Below are 19437 nucleotides of genomic sequence, written 5' to 3'. Positions count from 1 at the left end.
TAATGGGACTCTGTGAGTTTTAAGATTTAGACTCTTTCTAGTTTAAATACATAACTATCCAAACATGAGTGGTTGAGACTATGGTTGTTGTTAATCATGTTCATGTCGTATTGCTTTATTAAAAGGCTTAACCCATCTAGAGATCCCTGTACTACTCACTTTTTTTTCATCTGATCCCTGTACTATGTTTTCACTCGTCTGAATCCCTGTACTTACCGTTTTTTGTTTAAAAGGTTCTTTTTTAACAGAACCATCCGCGCGTGTGCTCATACTCCGTCTACGCGATTCAACTCCTTTACTCCTATGCCACATCATTATTTTCATGCCTAGTCATACTTTATAACACAAGGACCTGAACAAGCATACCCGTATAGTACAGGGACCTACTGTCTACACTTGACATAATATTTCAGTTAACAATGCTCAAATACTCCAATGACCTCAAATACACTCTCTCAACCCTAATTCTTAAAGGCTTGCCGCCGACAACTCATGGGAGGTGATTTTTTGGCCATTTTTTGGCCAAAAATCACCTCCCCACTCTCTAAATCTCTCTATTTTTCAACAAATAAATGCAATTTATATTATATTTATGTCTTTAGTTTTTTTCTATTCTCTTCTCCCTCTATGGTTTCATCTACCCTATATGGGTTTTATTCACCCTAAATGGGTTATTCTTCTTCAAATAGGAAGCTTCACAAGGTATTTGCTCTTGATTTCTACATGAAATCTTAACATTTACAATTCGAGTTTTTGCATTCTTCAAACCCGCTTGGTGGTTCTTTGTTTAGGAGTCGATCAGAACAAGTGTGCCGGCAAAACTTGGGTTTTCTTGTGCTTCCGTTTGTAAGATTAGTTTATAAATGTAATTTTTACAGCTTGATTGTTACTCCTGACGATAATGTAGATCTAAGGATTTCTTGTTGTAATTTTTATATTCATAAATTTGTATCTATTTAGCTAGATTTATGTTTAGATCTAGTTTTATCGTATTTTATTTTGGCTGACACATTACATTGTCAAATAGCCTCATTTATTGTACTTTTCTAGTCCCGTTAGTGGCTAGCTCCGAGACTCTCGTAGTCGTTTTCTAATCTTAGATGAAACCATCTTCTGACCAAAAAAAAACATCCACACTTTAATTAATTAAGCTATAACACAAGGTTCTTAACAACAAAACTCATTCATAATAAACATAAGGTTCTTCAAAATACATTCAAAGTACAAGACAATATAAGGTTCTTAACTAAATCAATCAACTGTAACTAGGATCAATTGACTGTCATTGCAACACATTGAGTTCATACCTAAAACAAACTAAACTAAATACCAATAATAAGGAGAATGCACAAGCATAACACAACAACTGCAATGAGAGACTTTTTGAATAAGCCCTTCTCATACTTCAATTCCTCATTCTCTTTCTCCAATTCTAGCAGTATTTCCTCTCATTTCTTCAATCTTAGTCTTCGTAGCAATTGAGTCAAGAACGGTGGATCTGTTATTCAATTTTTTTTAGTAGAACAGATCACCTTTAAGTGTCTCCCCGTCCTTCGCCTCTTTCTCCTTCTTCATTTTGTTAGCATATGCTTGATGTGGGGAGCATATTCTTCGTCAAACCAACTGAAAAATGTGCATTGCCTTGACTAAAAGAAACAAACAAACATCTTTAACTTACTAATTAATTGGTAATATAATCAATTGATAATACTTTACAGACTTCAGAAACATAAACCCCAGAACTTCAAAACCCTATCAATTATCAAGTAAATTAACTTAATTTTTAACTCCAACCAAAAGAAACTAAGAACTGTTTTTACATACTCAGAATTTGTTACTTATAACCTTAAAAAATACAAAATTGAATTTCATTCAAAATCCTAAAATCTCAGAAATTACGAACTTAATTTGCTACCCATAACCCTAGAAATTAAGCTACGCGATTTTATCAAGAAGAAATACGAAACGAAAAACTCAAAGACTTACCTTCCAATTGGCGCAACGGAAGAACCTTCAACCATGATTTTTCTCATTCAGGCAACCATCATTTTCGCTTCAACTCCCCACTTGCAGTTTGGCATGTCGAAGACAGGGAAAGGATCTACATAGTCCTCTTGATTCTTGAAAGTTTCGATTCCTCTGCTTTGAGACATTCTTTCAATTTCTGTTCTAAGTGTTTAATTATTCAAAAACAAGTCGATGTACAATTTTATACAATCAAAACCCTAAAAATATACCCACCCACTTGTTCATGGCCCAACCCACGACCCAAGACCCACCAATGTCGAGTCAAGTAGTTTTAGTCAGGTCATTCACTTACATGTCATCATTTTTTCCAACGTGGATTCATTGAAGTATAACTCCGTTAATTCGACAGAGTGTGAGCAGACGCGCGGATGGTTCTGTTAAAAAGGACCTTTTAAACAAAAGACGGTAAGTACAATGACTCGGACGAGTGAAAACATAGTACAAGAACCAAATGAAAAAAAAGTGAGTAGTACAGGGCCCTCGGATGGGTTAAGCCTTATTAAAATTATACGATTTGTCAAATGTTCAACAAGTCGAGTATGAATCATATACCCGTCCGGCAAAAAAAAAATCATATACCCGACAAGTCACGTTTAATATATTAAATTATATATACATAATGTATACAATATAACTGTTTAATTGATACAAATAATACATCATGTTTAATAGTAAAAGAGTTAATAATAAATTAAATCACAAATTTTAGCGTGATTTGCAATTACAACACGAATTTTATAATTTGATAATATCAGTTACCAACTTTCATTTTTTTGGCAAATTGGAACGAAAATGAAAAATGGATGACCAAACTTTATCGTTAATTGATTTTCAATATAAAGGATATTGTATTTAATTAATTAATAAAGATAATATGAGTTAATTGACACAAATACACAAGTTCAGGGATCGTGATGATATTTTGTTTTAAAACTTGTCCTAAACGACAGCGTTTAAGTTAGCAACAACAATGGATAGAATCAGTGGATAACATTACTAATCATCTTCAACTCTTCACTTCTTCTCTCAACTCAAAACAAAAACAAAATGGCAATGGCAGCCACCACATCCCTATCATTCTTCTCCTCATCATCACTCTTCAACTCTTCAAAGTTTCAATCTTTCACAAAACCCAATTCTTCAAACTCCCAAATTTCCAATCTTTCACTCTCAATCTCATGCCAAGTTGCCACCCTCCCAATCCTATCGTTCACCGGAGAAAAAATTGGAGAAACTTATCTAGACCTGAAAACAGCACCCCCAGACACCGCCCGTGCAGTAGTTCACCGTGCAATCATCACTGACCAGCAGAACAAACGCCGTGGCACTGCTTCAACATTAACCAGAGGTGAAGTTCGAGGTGGTGGCAAGAAACCCTATCCACAGAAGAAAACTGGCCGTGCTCGACAAGGGTCTACTCGAACGCCGCTTAGACCCGGTGGCGGGGTTGTGTTTGGTCCTAAACCAAGAGATTGGTCTATAAAGATCAATAAAAAGGAGAAAAGGTTGGCTATTTCTACTGCATTGTATAGTGCTACTGAGAATATGGTTTGTGTTGAGGAATTTGGTGAGAAGTTTGAGAAACCGAAGACGAGGGAGTTTATTGAAGCTATGAAGAGATGGGGATTGGACCCTAAGGAGAAAGTTATGTTTTTGATGATGGATATTAGTGATAATGTGGGGTTGTCTAGTAGAAATATTGGGACTTTGAGATTGTTGACTCCTAGGACTTTGAATTTGTTTGATATCTTGAATTCTGATAAGCTTGTGCTTTCTCCTGATGCTGTTGATTTCTTGAATGGGAGATATGGGGTTGATGTTGATATTGAAGTTGATAATGAGGATGATGATGAAGAGGAGGTGGGAGAATCTGAACCAGAGGAAGCGCAAGATGGCAGTCAAGGTTAGTGGTATAATACTTGGTTGTTTTCCTGTATAATACTTTCAAATGCAATTCGTGGAGCTGTTTTTGTTGATATTCTCTAGTTGTAATTGACAAATGTGAACATAACAATGAACAAATTGCAGCGTGATTTTTTGTTTGATTGGAGCTATTTGTTAATAGCCTGTCACCTACCTATAATTAGGAATGAAGCTGTACAAGTACAATTGTGATTGTAAAGTTCCGACTCTATGTAGCACGGAAGTGAAAACGCTGAATCAGGGAATGCCGAATAGAAAACATCTAAATGACATTTTTGTTAGAATAGGGTATGAATTTGTAAATTTAGAGTTTTACAAACATAAATGAAACATTGAAATGTAGGACTTTGGGAGGTTTTCATGCAATATTGATTCAAAGCCACCTTAGAGGAGTTTGTCTTACTCTCTTAGCCATGAATGATAGGTGGATTTCATTCTGGTTCAAATGTTCAATATATAAGACATAAGAAACACCTTAAACTGGCATGTTATGCTTATGCACATTGACAAATTTTGCTTCGTTTCATCCAGCATAAATGAAATTACTGTTGCTTGGTTTATGGTGGTTATATCATAGTTAATGTTTGTCGGCCTTCTCAATATAAAAACTGTTGGTTAATTTGGAAGTTCTTATTCCCAAATCTTAGCTGTTATGGCTTTATGTCTAGGAGGTTCTCTCACTCTCATGAGCATACGGCCAATCATGACAGTTTGGAGAAGTTAAATGCTATGAACACAACCTCAAAATGAATGTGCTTATGCATACTGATAAAAATGCTGCTTGGTGATGAGCAATACAATTTTCTAGTTGCAGTTCATGCATCATGTGCTTGCTGTCATTTGCTAAGCTTTGCAATTTGTTTCGTAGGGCCAAGAACTCTTTGAGAAGCCATTTGTTGGCGATTATTAAAATGATCACATATTTACATACAAATACATTGTTTCATAACACTCGTAGTATCTGTTGTAATTGGTTTTATGTAATAAATATGATTCCTGCTCCATGAGACTGTTATGACTGAATACCAGAGTTCTAGTGATCGACCCTAATTCTAATGGGGCTTATAAATTGCTATCTGTGTTCTTTCTTCTATTTTCTATTGTAAAAGGATGTGTTTTCGATATCTTTGGCTGATCTGGTTTTCCTTTTGTAGTCTTTGCAACTTTGTTTGAATTCTTTGGTCTGTGTAGACAAATTGAAACTGATAGAGAGTTGAACTGTTATTTGTAACAGAGTGATGATGCAGAATTTGTAGCCACCTTGATGTAGGATCCTTAGAATCTGGAGAGAACTTCTGTTGTGGTTGAACAAGCAAATTTTTGTTTAATTTGCAGGCTGCAGCAGAATTGTAAGGCATGATATATTTAAGTATATTTTCTATGTATTGTATTTTTTTTGTATCAATTGGCACATTCTTCTCGTTGAATTTGTATGTAGTTAAATCATTCATTTCCCTCTTCTTATTAAGTGGTATTGGTATATATGCTCAGGACAAAGTTGGTTGGAAACTGCCTGCAATTTCTAGCGACAGCAATTACTTGGCTAGGTTTAGTATGATAATAAGATATTAGTTCTTTGAAACTCAATCATAAGTGGGTGTGTAAACGAGTTGGGCTATCCAAAAAATTTGTGTCGAGCTCAAATTCAAGTATCAATTAAAGAGGCTCTCGAACCTAAACAAGCCTTTTGTATACCAAAAAAGTAGGCCTAATCACTCAAAAACCCCTCACCTTTAAATTTTTTTTCAATTCCACCCCGACGTTGAAAATTTGTCAATTTATCCACTTTTGAATTTTCCGTTTTCAATTGTACCCCGATATTTTAATTTTTGTTAATTGTTTTACTTAAATGATGAAATCATTCAATTAATTAAGTCTAAACATGAAATTAAATACAAATAAGTCCTTTATTTTTAAAAAATAACTAAAAACCATAATCAAATTAACACTAATTTAAATTCTTAATTAATTTAACTAAATTTAAATAAATTTTAAAAATATACAATCAATATATGCTAGACATGGAGAATGTTTTAAACAAATTTCCAAACGCAAAAGACGTTAATTTAATTTTTCAGGGTACAATTGAAACACAAATGCAAAATAGGGTAAAATTGACAAATTTTCAACATCAGGATATGATTGAAAAGGGGCTAAAAGGTCGGGGTTTTTTAAGACATTAGGCCAAAAAAATACTACATTTCTTACTATAAAGACCCTGAGTCACTAAGTTTATCGCGAATTATAAAAAAAAAGTATTGAGTTTGTAAATCCAGCTTGCCATATAAGTAAAAACGATGTATTTTTTCAATTTTGATCTTGTAATAAAAGATATAACTTAATATTCCTTTTTAACGAAATTTAACACTATCCTTTTTATAATTCGCGATAAATTCAATGACCAAAGGTGTTTACAATCAATTGACTATATATCTTGATTTAGGGTGTATATCAAATTATTTGATTAAATTCCAAATTTTATAGTGAAAAAATATATTAAATATATAGATATTTTAATAATTATTCTGATTTGTTATTGAATTCGACTGACACAACTCAGAACCAGCTCAGCCTTTACACAATAATCATAAACTATGATTATGGTTGGGCAAGAGTTCTTTATGGATCCTTTAATCTTCAGAATGCAGATACATTGTGATTTCTCAAAGATGCTATGTAGCTCTAAATTCCCAAATGTTGCTTCTTTCTGGAGTCCTCTCACTTACAGAGTTAAGACACAATACATAATACCATGAAAAAATTACTGATACAGTGCTGCAACAACAGCACTAACTTTCAGTCGCAACATCAAGCCATTAAGGGACATTTTTTTTTTTTAAAAAAAAAAAAAGGCAAACGCTATTGAATACTCGACTGATAAAGAAAACAGCTGAACCGTTTTTTTTTTTTCACGAAATTATGACCTGTTTCACGGAGATGATGTTCTAGTTCTAAATGGCATCTTACTGATCAAGATGATCACTTCTCAACAATTTTAGTTAATATTACTGATCTCACCATTCATTGACCGAAATGCCAAAAATGGCTGATCAGCTATTGGCTGATTTGCTTCTTTACTTTTCAATATATTGGTTGAAGAATAGCAAAATTGCTGCCAGCCATGGTTCAAAAAAATTGCAGCCACTGACGTGATAAGCCTGGCATGTTGACGAGTTAAGTACATTTCAGCAAGCCATGGCTTGGGAGCTGCCCTCCTGTGCAAGACCAACAAAGGAAAAGAAAAAGCACACTCCCTACGCAGGTATTATCCTGTTCAGGTTCAAAGGGACTTTCTCAGCCTGACCTGCTTCATTTTCTGACCAACCGGTCTGTACTAAAGCAGATGCAGGCACCCCTGGTGCGTTTATTTGTTAATACAACGATAAAGGATAAAAACATAGATGTGCTTAAGCATGAATAGAAAATGTAGCAATTGCATAATTGCTCTTTTATTACTGCAACACACAAGAAAGACGACAAAACAAAAATAAAATAAAATCCCTTCTTGTCCAGACATGCTAACCCACCCACTTACCTATATCTTGAAAGTTACGATGCACATCTTTTGTCTTCACAACCCAGCCATGCATCAGGGATCCATAACTTTTCTAAACCAAATGCCTATATTCATATGCTCCTGCAGCAATATATGGCAACACATTTCAAGATAAGTTCCAATACAAAATGTTCTAGCAGAAATGAATTAAAATTTCCAATCTGTTATTCAGTAATAATAAAATTATCAAGTAAAAATATTGCTTTTGCGAGCCAACCATTTATGTAACAGAAACAAATATATGTTCATACATGGCTTGGCATAATAATTATAATAACAAATAAGAGCGCATTTGTCTAGAAATAACAAGGTTGGATGACAACTTGCAGCTATAATTCGAAGTGATTAGTTCTATTTTACTTTTGACCATATTTCAAGTTCATGAATTGTTCATGGCCTGTTAATTTCTATAAAGTTGGAATTTACCTGTCAGATGATTTAACATAACTTTCTGGTAAATAGATTTCTCCACCAACTTCGCCATGCTGTTCTCCACTAATTGTTTTCTTAGCAGCCAGGAATTCAGCACTCATAGCATCCATTCCATGCTGCACAGCTTCCTCTGCATTACCATAACCATGCTCCTCTGCATACTTGCGCACGTCCTCTGTTATCTTCATAGAGCAGAATTTTGGTCCACACATGGAGCAAAAGTGTGCTACTTTTGCACCCTCTGCTGGCAGGGTTTCATCATGGAAGGACATTGCAGTCATGGGGTCCAAGGACAAAGCAAATTGGTCCATCCATCTGAACTCAAATCTGGCCTTGCTTAGTGCATTGTCCCAGTCCTGAGCATGAGGGTGACTTTTAGCTAAATCAGCAGCATGTGCAGCTATCTTATATGCTATAACCCCAGCCTTCACGTCATCTCTGTTTGGCAACCCAAGATGCTCCTTTGGGGTCACATAGCAGAGAAGTGCAGTGCCAAGAGCCCCAATGTTGGCAGCACCAATGGCAGAAGTAATATGATCGTATCCGGGAGCAACATCAGTTGTCAGGGGTCCAAGAGTGTAGAAAGGTGCTTCATTGCACCACTCTAGCTGTTTTTGCATGTTTTCTGGGATTTTGTGCATGGGAACATGACCAGGTCCCTCATTCATCACCTGACGAAAAACATTTTCTGTCACCATATGCTCAAACATTTTTTGTGCAGACATAATTGCAAAAAAAACAAAACCAAATGAAACATACTATCACATCTGCACTCCTTTTTCCTATGCATGCAGATATTCATAATTTAGTTGGGCCACATTGATTTATCAATATCACCAACAAGAGTTCAGTGAAGCTATATTCAAAAAGGCATCATGAAATTTACAAATAAGCTCCATGTTAGATTTGGAAGATTACAGAAGTGCAAAGTTAACCGCACTAAGATATCACGGTATGATGTAAAGTTGCAAGGAGCTGTAAAGTGAAAACTTGACAATAGTACTTGTGCAAACTCTTTTGACTTGTAATAAAATAAACGCAGAATTATTGGTAAAACTATTACCTGTACATCCTTTTCCCATGCTCTACGTGTCAGTTCCCCTTGAGTCAAGAGCTCTGCAAATTGAGCAGAGTCATTGGCATCATAAATAGAACCAGGTCTTAGGCCATCACCAATTGAGAGGGCCACATCATACTGATTACAGATGTCAAGAATGTCATCCCAATGCTCATAGGCAAAATTTTCCTTGTGATAAGCTAGGCACCACTTTGCATGAATTGATCCCCCACGTGAAACAATACCGGTCATGCGCTTTGCAGTTAAAGGAATGTACCGCAGTAAAACCCCAGCATGGATTGTGAAATAATCTACACCCTGCTCAGCTTGTTCAATCAATGTTTCTTTAAGGACTTCCCAGCTAAGATTTTCGGCAATTCCATTCACTTTTTCTAGTGCTTGATAGATGGGCACAGTCCCTACAGGCACAGCAGAATTACGTAAGATCCATTCACGGGTCTCGTGAATGTGGCGACCTGTTGAAAGATCCATAACAGTGTCAGCACCCCACATGGTTGCCCATTGAACCTTATAAACTTCTTCCTCGATAGAGCTGGCAACAGCAGAATTTCCAATATTTGCATTGACTTTGACCAGAAAATTTCTTCCAACAATCATTGGCTCCAACTCTAGGTGCTTCTTGTTGGATGGTATAATGGCCCGCCCACGAGCAACCTCAGACCTCACAAACTCTGGGTCAAGCTTCTCACGAGCAGCACAGTACAGCATTTCCTCAGTAATTATTCCCTGCTTCGCATAGTACATCTGAGTGTATCTTGGTGCTCCTAATTTCTCCCGCCTGTCTATCCAGTCTTTGCGCAGCTTAGGAAGTCCTGCTCAAACAAACAATGATGTGAAAACACTACTATGGAAAAGCACAAGTAGGGGTATCAATACTGCACCAGTTGTTTGGTACGAATTAATTCAACAAACTTTTACAATGGTTCATTTAGAAATACATTTTTGAGATGGAATTTGGGACTCTAAACTTCTAATTCTATGGAATATGGTACACTTGAGCCAAATTCAACCCGCATTAATAAAAAATTACACTTGAGCCAAATTTATACGCTTTTGATTTAAATGCATATATTCACATCAGAAAACATTTCAACTATACATGAAAATAATAGTAAAAGATTCATTTACAAATGTACAAATTCCACAGATATTTGATAAAAATAAACCCTTAATTTTTCCCAAATCCTATACCAGCAACCGCATTCCTATGAAGCTACCAAGCTATTGTGACCATGCTAAGCTTGTATTCAGCACTAAATTACAAATTTAAAAATAAAGGATGGATAAAGTAATTTACAAGAGAGCTGGAAAATGTGACCTAAGCTGAACACCATAGAGAAAATCTTTTAAAACATGCACATGAAATAAAGCATTACCAATTAACACAATTTAAAAAAAAAATGAATGAAAATGTAAAAACAAAACAAAGGCAGGGTTAAATGATAAGAAATTAAAGGAAATTTTTACCAACACGGGGACTGATGTTTTGAGGACCACTGGTATCATAATTATCAAAAGCAGGTTCATCTCCAGACAAGTGCACCCTTCTGAACGGAACTTTCAGCACATGTCCCGATTCTTCATGAACCACTTCCCTGTCAAACAATAGAACACGTCAAAATCGAATCATATAAAACAACAAAGATGAATAAGAAACGAGTACAGAACCTGAATTCTTTGGTGCTCTTAGGAAAACACTGTTCAAAAGAAGGAAGAGGAAGGAAATCAGGTGAAGCAGGATCAATCGTATGTTTACTTTGCTTGATTTTGATGCTATTATCAGTCGAAGCATCGAAGGTTAGGGTGGCCCTAGGGATTGAGAATGTGGAACGAGTCGATGATGATGATGATGATGATGATGGTAAGAGTTCCTTCTTGGTGTTGATTCCTGGCAAGAAAGAGGTGGTGCTGCCGGAAAACTTGGTGTGGTGGTTTCCGACGGCGGTGGTTAAACTGGCTGCTTGAACCGACGCCATTTTCAAATTTGAATGGGAAATGATGATTGTGCTGACCAAACAGAGAGATGAAAAGAGGCTTATCTGAATGAGTGAACGCAGCCAAGCCAATACAGAAGTTCAGTTACAATTCACGGGATTTTTGCTTTTATACTACTAAAACTTACATCACTGTATCTCAACTTTCCATAATTTACTCTTTTAATGTCTCAACTTTTATTTCTTTTAATTTTTATTTCACCTTATATAAAATAAATGTTTTTAGTTATATTTCGGTCATTAGTATTACTAAAATAATAAATATAAGTCTGATATAAAATTGGATATATTCTTAAAAAAACACTATTAATAGTCTAGAGGTTTATACTTCTCCGATTAGTATCATGTTATTAAATAAAAGATATATCTATATACTAACAAATTATGTGGTTTATAATTTAAAATTAAATTAATCAGTGTCCTATTATTAATGCAATAAATTTGAAGCAAATAATTTTAATACATATATTCAATTAATAATTATTTTTAAAAATTTAAAATTTATCTCATACAACAGTTGTGTCACGTCATTTTTACAACAAGCTTATGAGCATTTGCAGTAGAGAATCTTTAATTATTGCTTACCTTTTTTATCATTAAATATTTGCATATGGCTAGTGCCTCATTAGTTTGTTGCACAAATAACGTGGCACAACTTTTGGGTTGTTATAATTATTCATTAAGAAAACTAATACAGTAAAGAAGAGTTACAGTAGTTTGGGTGTGGTGGAAAGAGTCAAATGGTTTGGTGTCATTTGTAAAGAGTGACGCACAACCCGTTAGAATATTGAATTTGACAAGACTACAGAGTCTGGACTTCAGTGGAATTGAAAAAGGAAATTGCCATATAAATATCAAACTCAAATTATTACAGATCTAACAATCATATTCACTCAAACCGAACCCACTTGGGTCTGAATCTAAACCAGCCACTGTTTTCATTCCATAACCATACATTAAAGATAGAAGACGACAACAATTCTCCCTTGGAATGGTCCCACCATTTGCAAAAAGCTAGCAGCAAAATACATAATGGTTTCATTCAGAAAGCAACTCTGATATTTGTTTCTGCTTCTGATTATACTGACTGCTATTTGAGTGATGCAAAATCCATAGCTAATACAAGAATCATTCTACAACCAATTCCTGATACCATAACTCAATTTCAGAACTTGTAATATAATATGTACAGTGTTTGTTTTCTCATTCACTTTGGAAAACAGAGTATCTTAATTGTTATATTTTCACCCAAAAATCATGTATACAGCTGAATAACAATAAGTTATGATTGACAACAATCAGAACCTGTAACGGCTCTATGCAACAGTTTCCAACACCTACCTGCATGAATCCAAACAGCTATGTTAATATGCAAAGACTTGCATATATGTAAATCGTCGAGCTTTCCCCCACTTTAAGTTCTGTAAATTAAAATGCAGCCGATATCACCTTGGACAGATATAAAATGCCGCAGGGTGTGAGTTCAAGTCGAGCAAAAGACTGCTGCTGCCATGGAGACCTGATAAAAACTGGAGCTTTTACACAAACATTGCTGTCACGAGCCAACTTGCAGAGGGAGAAGAGACTCTTGCTTTCCTTTAATAAATAGTGAAAGTTCTTTTGGAGCAACCACCAACTTCAACCACTCTTGCAGCTCCTCACCCTCAACTTTCTCTTTTTCTGAACCACCAAATATTAAAATAGATGTTATAACAGGCCAGAGATTGCAAACAGCATGTTTATAAAAGGACATCAATTTAAGACCAAATCCTTCATTTAATTTTTTTTAATTATAGGAAAACATTCTTCTCCATATTTGTGAATTCATTCGTTTGCTAGAACGTTCGGGAAAATGGAACAAAAGAAAATTTAGGATCTGATGATTACATCCATGATCCCTTGAGGAAATGTAATGCACCGTACAATTCAAACAATGAACAGAATTTCTTAATAACCTTGTTTATGGGATTGACACGTGACCAGAGACGGGGAAGGAAGCAGCAATTAATTAATAATGTATGAGCATCAGAAATGTGATGTACAAATAAAATTACCTTCTAAACAGGCGCCCAGCCCCTCCAAGACTGTAGTATTAGCACGAACCACAGAAAGTGCTACTTCTAGGGCAGATTGCAACAGTTCTTTTACTTCTCTTTGAACAAGATCAACAAGATGGCCCTGTTATGATTGTAGGTCAGTCTTTAAGCCACTAAGTCAGCAAAAAGTAACTTTTTTTAATAAATTTTAAAAGAGGACCTGATCCCTTCCCCATGGAGCAGCTCCAGAGTCATCCATCCCACCTCCAGAGAGTGTTGCGAGAGACAGAGGTCCTATTGTCTTATTAAGACCATACTCTGCCACTGCCTTGTATGCCATGTCAGTAGCTCGACGTATATCGTCCAGTGCACCTGTTGAAACACGGCCTGAATAAACAACTTCCTCTGCTGCACGTCCTCCAAGAAGTGTAACCAAGCGACCACGGAGCTCATCAATGAAAAGCAAATATCTATCCTCACTTGTTGGAGGTATATAAGTAAAGCCCAGCGCCCCTCCTGACCTTGGTAATATGCTTAACTTCTAATGACATGAACAGAAGTTATTGTTATTGCATATCATCTCATCAGGGCATTCATAAATGGCCATATGAGCATAAGTATTAAGTAAAATCACATACCATATTATTCAGACAATCATACATATTTTATGAAGCTCCCTTGGTCATTCTTATTCTTATTATTAGCAACATGTCAGTTTTAAACAGCCATCTTCTTTTCACAATAGAAAAATAATAATCAGATTGTTAAAATACAAAGCCTTTGACTTTAACACTGTTAATGTGCCAATGCAAACTGAAAGCCCTTGCTGCCCCAGAACGTCTGCATATCCAAGATGCCAAAATGACATGATAAGGTTTTAAAAATATGCAGGATCTTGCAGTGCCACAAACTGAAAAGACATGGAAATTTGCTTTGACCTATTATATATAACTAACGCCTCTCTTGAATTTAATTCCAAGGAACTAGCATAAAGTTAAAATCGGACGGGAACACTGAAAAAGCAACCCATGAGTTTACCTCAACACGGGGCTGTCCAGAAAGGAGATTAGCAATAGCAGTACCTACTACCGCATGACCAGCCTCATGGCGTGCAACCACAGCCTTCTCACTTCCTTGTAACTTGGTAGTCTTCTTCTCTATGCCCTATAAATCAGGCAAACATTAATTCAGCTCATTACTTGTCTTTTATCAAGGAAGGGAGTGTTTCTTTTATGTGACAAATAAGAAAATACTAAAAACTCAACTAAGGACCACAGAGGAATGCCAATCCATGTAAAAAGATCAACATTTAGAGGTTGCACAAGCAACAAAAGACTAATAATGATTCATGGTAGATCTACCAGCAAACAATACATGCTAGGATAGAAAAATGAAACAAAAGTAACATTGTTATAGTGCCAACAGATAAATAATTCTCCCTCAAAAACTCTTTGGCATTTAAATGATTGAAAATCACCAAATTCAAGAAAGTAAAAAGAACCCATTCGATTAATTCATAAAATATGCTTAAATAACAAAAATAAAATGTACAAAACACAATAGAGAAATGTAATGTCAAATAATCTACCAGCTTGAATGATTCAAATATTACACATAAAACCAAGAAGAAATCAAGAATATAACTAAGCCTTATAGATTGCATCAAGAGCTAACTAACAACAGATCCAAATATATAAACTAAGAGGCTTGCATAAAATATAAGTCCACATGTATAGACTATAGATGGTTGAGCTTACAACTGGACCTGTTATTAGGATATTATTGAATTAGATGGTTGAGCTTATTACTTATGTTTTCTCTAATTTTCAAAGTAAAGGCATATATCTAATCCATAGGTTAAATGTGTCACTTGCCTTGCTTCAGTTTGGGCTGATCATCATTAAATAGTTAATGGTCAATGCTTTATCAATAACAATCTTTCAAACTTTATCACATGTTAAAAAAGAACAGCATAAAATTACTACAGAATCAACAAACCAAAGAAATGGGGAGAAAATCAACTTTGATCTCCTGCTCTACATTCACCTAAATGTGCAAGCAACACAGGCATACACACACACACACACACACACAGAGAGAGAGAGAGAAAGAGAGAGAGAGTTACAGCTATTGAGCGCTCCACTGCATGAATAAAATCAATTTTCTCCACTACCAATTTGCTGTTTCTTCCGGCCAACAAAGCAGCTTCATTAACCAGATTAGCAAGATCAGCCCTGCATATGTAAAGGAAAAGCCATTCTCTTTATTTAGCTAAAAGTAGGAGAGAAAATATCTCTCAATCAGGAATACACAATTATAATTACCCAGTAAAACCAGTGGTCATGGAAGCGATGTTGCTAAGGTCAACATCCTTTCCAAGAGGAAGTTCTTTCTTAGAAACATGCACTTTTAAAATGGCTTCTCTTCCATGCCTATCAGGTGTTTCCACCTAACAACAATTGAAACAAACAAATTTCTTAGACATATTTAGAAAGACCTGGCTTATGTGATGCAAGAGAAGAGCATGTTATCTTATGCAATAAAATCTTTTTAAAGTTATTTTTTGGTGTTGCTTTTTCAATTTATATTCTTTAGGTTAATTTTGCTTGGTTATTTAACATTTAGGTTACTTCAATCAAATTCTCTTTAATAAATTTATAGCTAACATAATGCTAAGACTGTAAATGTATTTGAATTACAAATATCATATAAAGAAGGGTTTCTTAAGATCAAATTATCATATCATTGTTCCAACCAAAATAAATTCAGCCTATTTTTGTAGAGAACTAATGGCCCACTAAACCTTCAACTGCACCATTATGTGTCAGATAACATTCTTAGATGCATATAAGCTGAAGTACAAACCATAACCACCCGATCAAATCTTCCTGGCCGGCGAAGTGCAGGATCTAAGACATCCGATCTGTTTGTCGCACCAAGAACAATGACAGAAGAGTTGCTATCAAACCCATCCATTTCCTGAGATGCATTTTTAGAAGTTTCAAATTCCAAACTGACAGAGTGAGATATTTCACATACCACAAGAGTACAGAACAAGATAATTACAGTAAGCAGTTGATTCAAAGTTTGCTCCCGTTCATCATTGCTAACGATACGAAATTTTCCATCACGACTTTTTGCCACAGCATCTATCTGTGTAAAAGGAAATAGGCAACTGATATTATATATTCAAGCAATATACATGGTTACCCATTTCAAAAGTTGTTCCCATAGCATTACCTCATCAATAAATATTATAGATGGTGCCTCCTTCTTTGCCCGAGCAAAGAGATCTCTCACACGGGAGGCACCCATGCCCACATACAATTCGACAAATTCACTAGCAGAACAACTTATAAATGGCACTTCGGCTTCTCCAGCAACAGCCTTTGCTAAAAGAGTCTTACCTGTCCCGGGAAGGCCAACCTGTAATATACACAAAATGATCTTTGTTAGTTCCTCTTATATTTATCTTCAAGAGTCTTGTAAACCATCCTTTAATTATCTTCAACAGAATTAATATACACCAGAATACAAGCTCTTGATAGGACCTGAGTAACATTCAGGGAACCAAGCATGCAAATAAATATATGTTGATAACAAAGTATATACTAAAAAGCAATGTATAGATATATTGCAGATACATAAATACCATAAAAACGAAAAATGTAGCATTTTAAAAAAAATTAAAGAAACACAGATATAGAGATATGATTGTCTCAAAGTTGTTAAACAGTGACAAAAGATCCTTGTGTTTACCAGGAGGACACCTCGAGGAGGGCGAGCACCAAGTCTTACATACTTGTCTGGGTTCCTAAGAAATTCCTGGACAGAAAACATCAGCAAATAAAAGCCAATTACAAGTTAGCAGTGAAGATAATCAATATCCGTAAGGAAAATAAGGATCCAGTATAAATAACAAATAGAGCCAAGAGAGAATACCATACCACAATCTCCTCCAGCTCTTCTTTTGCCTCATCGACACCAGCGACATCAGCAAAAGTGATTGTTTCTCCTTGTTCAGACAGTTTTGAACCACCAGAACCTCCAGACTTTCGGTTCCTAATTTGACCAGCTGTATGCTGCATAACAGACCCATATCAGTTCACCGAGTTGCTATATTTTAGACTTCAATATAAAGCAAAGGCATAACAGTGAGCACCTGGGAAAAAGTAACAGGAAACCGGTGCAGAAGCCCTGCAAGCACAGCCACATAGAACAATGCTATCTGCAAAAATAAGAGAAAGATACAGAACTTCCTGTAAACCACCAATTTTGTAACAACAGGACATAACCTTCAGCAATAACCTAGTTTAACCCTTCCAGGTGTTAAAAACACAAAAGGAAGCTATGCAAATTTAGCTAAATATCACCTGCTTTTATAAACTTAGAAACAGAGTAAAGATAAGGAATTGCATCATTATCTGGAAATGAGAAAGAAATCTTCTTATGAGTAGTACAAAAGTCACAAAAAAGGGACATATCATGGCAACAAGCAAATACTGACTATAATAAAATTGGCGAAAGCCCTGCTTGTTCCTTATATAGGTTGCTATTGTGAATGCCAATAGGATGATTCCGTAAATGCATATGTGACACGTAACTCATATGCAAACCCATTTGAAAAACTTCAGCATCTTTAACAATACTCTTGATCACCTTAACAGTCTGTCTTTATAATAATGCATTTAGAATGTTCAATAACTAGCCCAAGCTTATAGTAATCTATATTCCATATAATCAAACAAGTGAAACTTACTAAAAGCAGCGCAAAACATCAGCTTCTTCACATATTTATAATAAGAAATTCAGCTCTATATGTTCAACCGAAAAAATAAAGATTATACGAAAATTACACTGTCATAAAATATAAGAAAAACTCACCAAGGCAGAGTTCAGGAATCCACCAGACCGCTTATCAGGGGAGCCAAACTCGACCTGATTCTCAAGCATTTTCTCATAAGGAGCCTTAATATCAGTAGGTCTAGTAGTAGTATACACAATTCTTTTAGTAGTAGGTGAAACAGTCCTCAACAAAGACTCTGATTCTTGAAATTTGCTATTCCCATTCATCACTTCACCATTACTACTACTACTCTCCTGATTATTAAGAATTCCTTCATTTTTCAATTTAAACATAATATGCACACCATCAACTTCAACTTTATGCACTTGATTACAATTAATCTTACTCAAAAAATCACTATACGGCACACTAATAAAAGTAGTCTGCTGTCTCGGCTCGGACCCCGGTAAGGAGATACCGGGGCGGAGCAACCGCATAACAAAAATAGCAATCCCTAATTGCAAAAGTAAAACCCCAATTTCTTGTGCTTGCATCAACGGTTGCCATTTCCAGGATGGTTTCTTCGGCCACCACCATTGACTTCTCCCTTTCCGTTGCTGTTTAGAATCGGAAGTCGACGAATTAGTATTAGCGTTAGTACTCTTTTGCCCTTCTGTATCTGTTCTATTATCACTTGAACTTGTCGTTGTTGCTGTTGTTGTCGTTGAATCGCTCTCTTGGCAATTGGATACAATTCTATACCTGTGGTGATGATAATTTCTTAAGAAACCAGTTGCTAGGGTTTGTAAAGAAACTGTATGACGAAACGACGACGGATTGGGAATTAAACGGTTAGAATTCCGGCGGTGGTGAAGGATACCCCTAGATTGAGAGCAGGCGAAGAAGCATGAGTGAAACCTAGTGTGTGTAATTGGTCTTAGCGGTTCAATCATAGACATGATTACTCTGTTTCTCTGTAACAATTAGAAATTTTATGGATAATTTATATGTTAGGGATGATTTTTAAAGAAACCGCCGCGAGTTTGGCTGGTTCTCATCGCCGTCGAGTATTGACCGTTGGATTTGAAAGAAAAAAAATGATGTTGCTTTGTTATCGTTATCGGTTTTTCTTGTTCTTCGTGGCCGTGGGGACGTGTCAGAAGAATCCGATACGGTTGTGTTTATGTTTTTAATTGTGTTCTGAGGTTGTGAAGCTGACGCGTGTGTTTATGGTTAGGAGAAATGGGGTGGGTGATTTGGTGGAGGAGTCACCACGTATTTGATCAGAGGAGTCCACATCGATAAGCTTCGGACTTTTGTTGGGCTTGCATTTGTGGAGTTTAGAAGCCTGTTCGTTTGTCCATATTAGGCTGCTGTCTCGATTTTGGCGGCCTTTATCGAAAAACAAAATTTCCTTACAATAATGTAAATAATTAAATTTTTGTGTTGCAATTTTTAAAGTAATTATTTAATATTTAAAAATAAAAAATAAAAAGGCTTATGATTTATGATAATCAGTGTGTTATATCTAATTTTGAAGAATGATGTTATAATTGTTAAATTTTACTATAATTTAATTACGGGTTAATTGCAAATTAAAGCAT

The 19437-nt window shown here is 35.6% G+C and overlaps 3 protein-coding genes and 1 long non-coding RNA gene across 8 annotated transcripts; 1 reads left to right on the top strand and 3 right to left on the bottom strand.

Annotated features, from left to right (window-relative positions):
- Positions 1–1164: 1164 nt before the first annotated feature.
- LOC126686882 (uncharacterized) lies at positions 1165–2208 on the bottom strand. The gene is made up of 2 exons (XR_007644007.1): positions 1987–2208; positions 1165–1646 (listed from the first exon to the last, which is right to left on the bottom strand). It is a non-coding gene; the product is annotated as an uncharacterized LOC126686882 (long non-coding RNA).
- Positions 2209–3025: 817 nt separating this feature from the next.
- LOC126686879 (50S ribosomal protein L4, chloroplastic) lies at positions 3026–5419 on the top strand. The gene is made up of 2 exons (XM_050381161.2): positions 3026–3931; positions 5186–5419. Exons 1-2 carry the CDS (start codon positions 3076–3078, stop codon positions 5188–5190), a joined length of 861 nt encoding a protein of 286 aa, XP_050237118.1. The 5' UTR covers positions 3026–3075; the 3' UTR covers positions 5191–5419.
- Positions 5420–6610: 1191 nt separating this feature from the next.
- On the bottom strand, positions 6611–11104 carry LOC126686873 (phosphomethylpyrimidine synthase, chloroplastic). 4 transcript variants are annotated; one of them, XR_007644005.2, is made up of 6 exons: positions 10686–11104; positions 10485–10612; positions 9003–9829; positions 7934–8610; positions 7487–7588; positions 6611–7306 (listed from the first exon to the last, which is right to left on the bottom strand). XR_007644005.2 is itself a non-coding variant. In XM_050381153.2 (5 exons), the coding sequence occupies exons 1-5, from the start codon at positions 10991–10993 to the stop codon at positions 7579–7581; spliced, it is 1950 nt and encodes a 649-aa protein (XP_050237110.1). In that variant the 5' UTR covers positions 10994–11104; the 3' UTR covers positions 7366–7578. The 4 variants fall into 4 exon arrangements, 2 of the variants coding, with proteins under 2 accessions (XP_050237110.1, XP_050237111.1); XR_007644006.2 differs by having other exon boundaries at positions 6611–7280; XM_050381153.2 differs by lacking the exon at positions 6611–7306 and having other exon boundaries at positions 7366–7588.
- A 1038-nt stretch (positions 11105–12142) lies between these two features.
- LOC126686871 (ATP-dependent zinc metalloprotease FTSH 9, chloroplastic-like) lies at positions 12143–19015 on the bottom strand. 2 transcript variants are annotated; one of them, XR_007644004.2, is made up of 14 exons: positions 17932–19015; positions 17210–17275; positions 16995–17129; positions 16807–16872; positions 16288–16473; positions 16114–16200; positions 15913–16026; positions 15372–15496; positions 15173–15281; positions 14086–14211; positions 13268–13588; positions 13066–13189; positions 12461–12691; positions 12143–12352 (listed from the first exon to the last, which is right to left on the bottom strand). XR_007644004.2 is itself a non-coding variant. In XM_050381150.2 (13 exons), the coding sequence occupies exons 1-13, from the start codon at positions 18790–18792 to the stop codon at positions 12567–12569; spliced, it is 2445 nt and encodes an 814-aa protein (XP_050237107.1). In that variant the 5' UTR covers positions 18793–19015; the 3' UTR covers positions 12143–12566. The 2 variants fall into 2 exon arrangements, 1 of the variants encoding a protein (XP_050237107.1); XM_050381150.2 differs by having other exon boundaries at positions 12143–12691.
- Between the last annotated feature and the right edge of the window lie 422 nt (positions 19016–19437).

This window comes from Mercurialis annua, linkage group LG6 (assembly GCF_937616625.2).
Source record: "Mercurialis annua linkage group LG6, ddMerAnnu1.2, whole genome shotgun sequence".
Lineage (NCBI taxonomy): Eukaryota > Viridiplantae > Streptophyta > Magnoliopsida > Malpighiales > Euphorbiaceae > Mercurialis > Mercurialis annua.
Note: the sequence above shows the minus strand (reverse complement) of the source record. Positions and strands in the feature narration are given on the sequence as shown.

Excerpts from the sequence above, each read along its gene's own strand:
- LOC126686879 (XM_050381161.2), top strand. The coding sequence starts at position 3,076 with ATGGCAATGGCAGCCACCACATCCCTATCATTCTTCTCCTCATCATCA.
- LOC126686873 (XM_050381153.2), bottom strand. The coding sequence starts at position 10,993 with ATGGCGTCGGTTCAAGCAGCCAGTTTAACCACCGCCGTCGGAAACCAC. Across the intron at positions 10,613-10,685 it reads AAGAGCACCAAAGAATTCAG|GGAAGTGGTTCATGAAGAAT; the intron begins GTTCTGTACTCG and ends ATTGTTTGACAG. Across the intron at positions 9,830-10,484 it reads AAACATCAGTCCCCGTGTTG|GACTTCCTAAGCTGCGCAAA; the intron begins GTAAAAATTTCC and ends TTGTTTGAGCAG.
- LOC126686871 (XM_050381150.2), bottom strand. The coding sequence starts at position 18,792 with ATGTCTATGATTGAACCGCTAAGACCAATTACACACACTAGGTTTCAC. Across the intron at positions 13,190-13,267 it reads CTCCATGGGGAAGGGATCAG|GGCCATCTTGTTGATCTTGT; the intron begins GTCCTCTTTTAA and ends CAATCATAACAG. Across the intron at positions 12,692-13,065 it reads GCTGGGCGCCTGTTTAGAAG|AAAAAGAGAAAGTTGAGGGT; the intron begins GTAATTTTATTT and ends TTGGTGGTTCAG.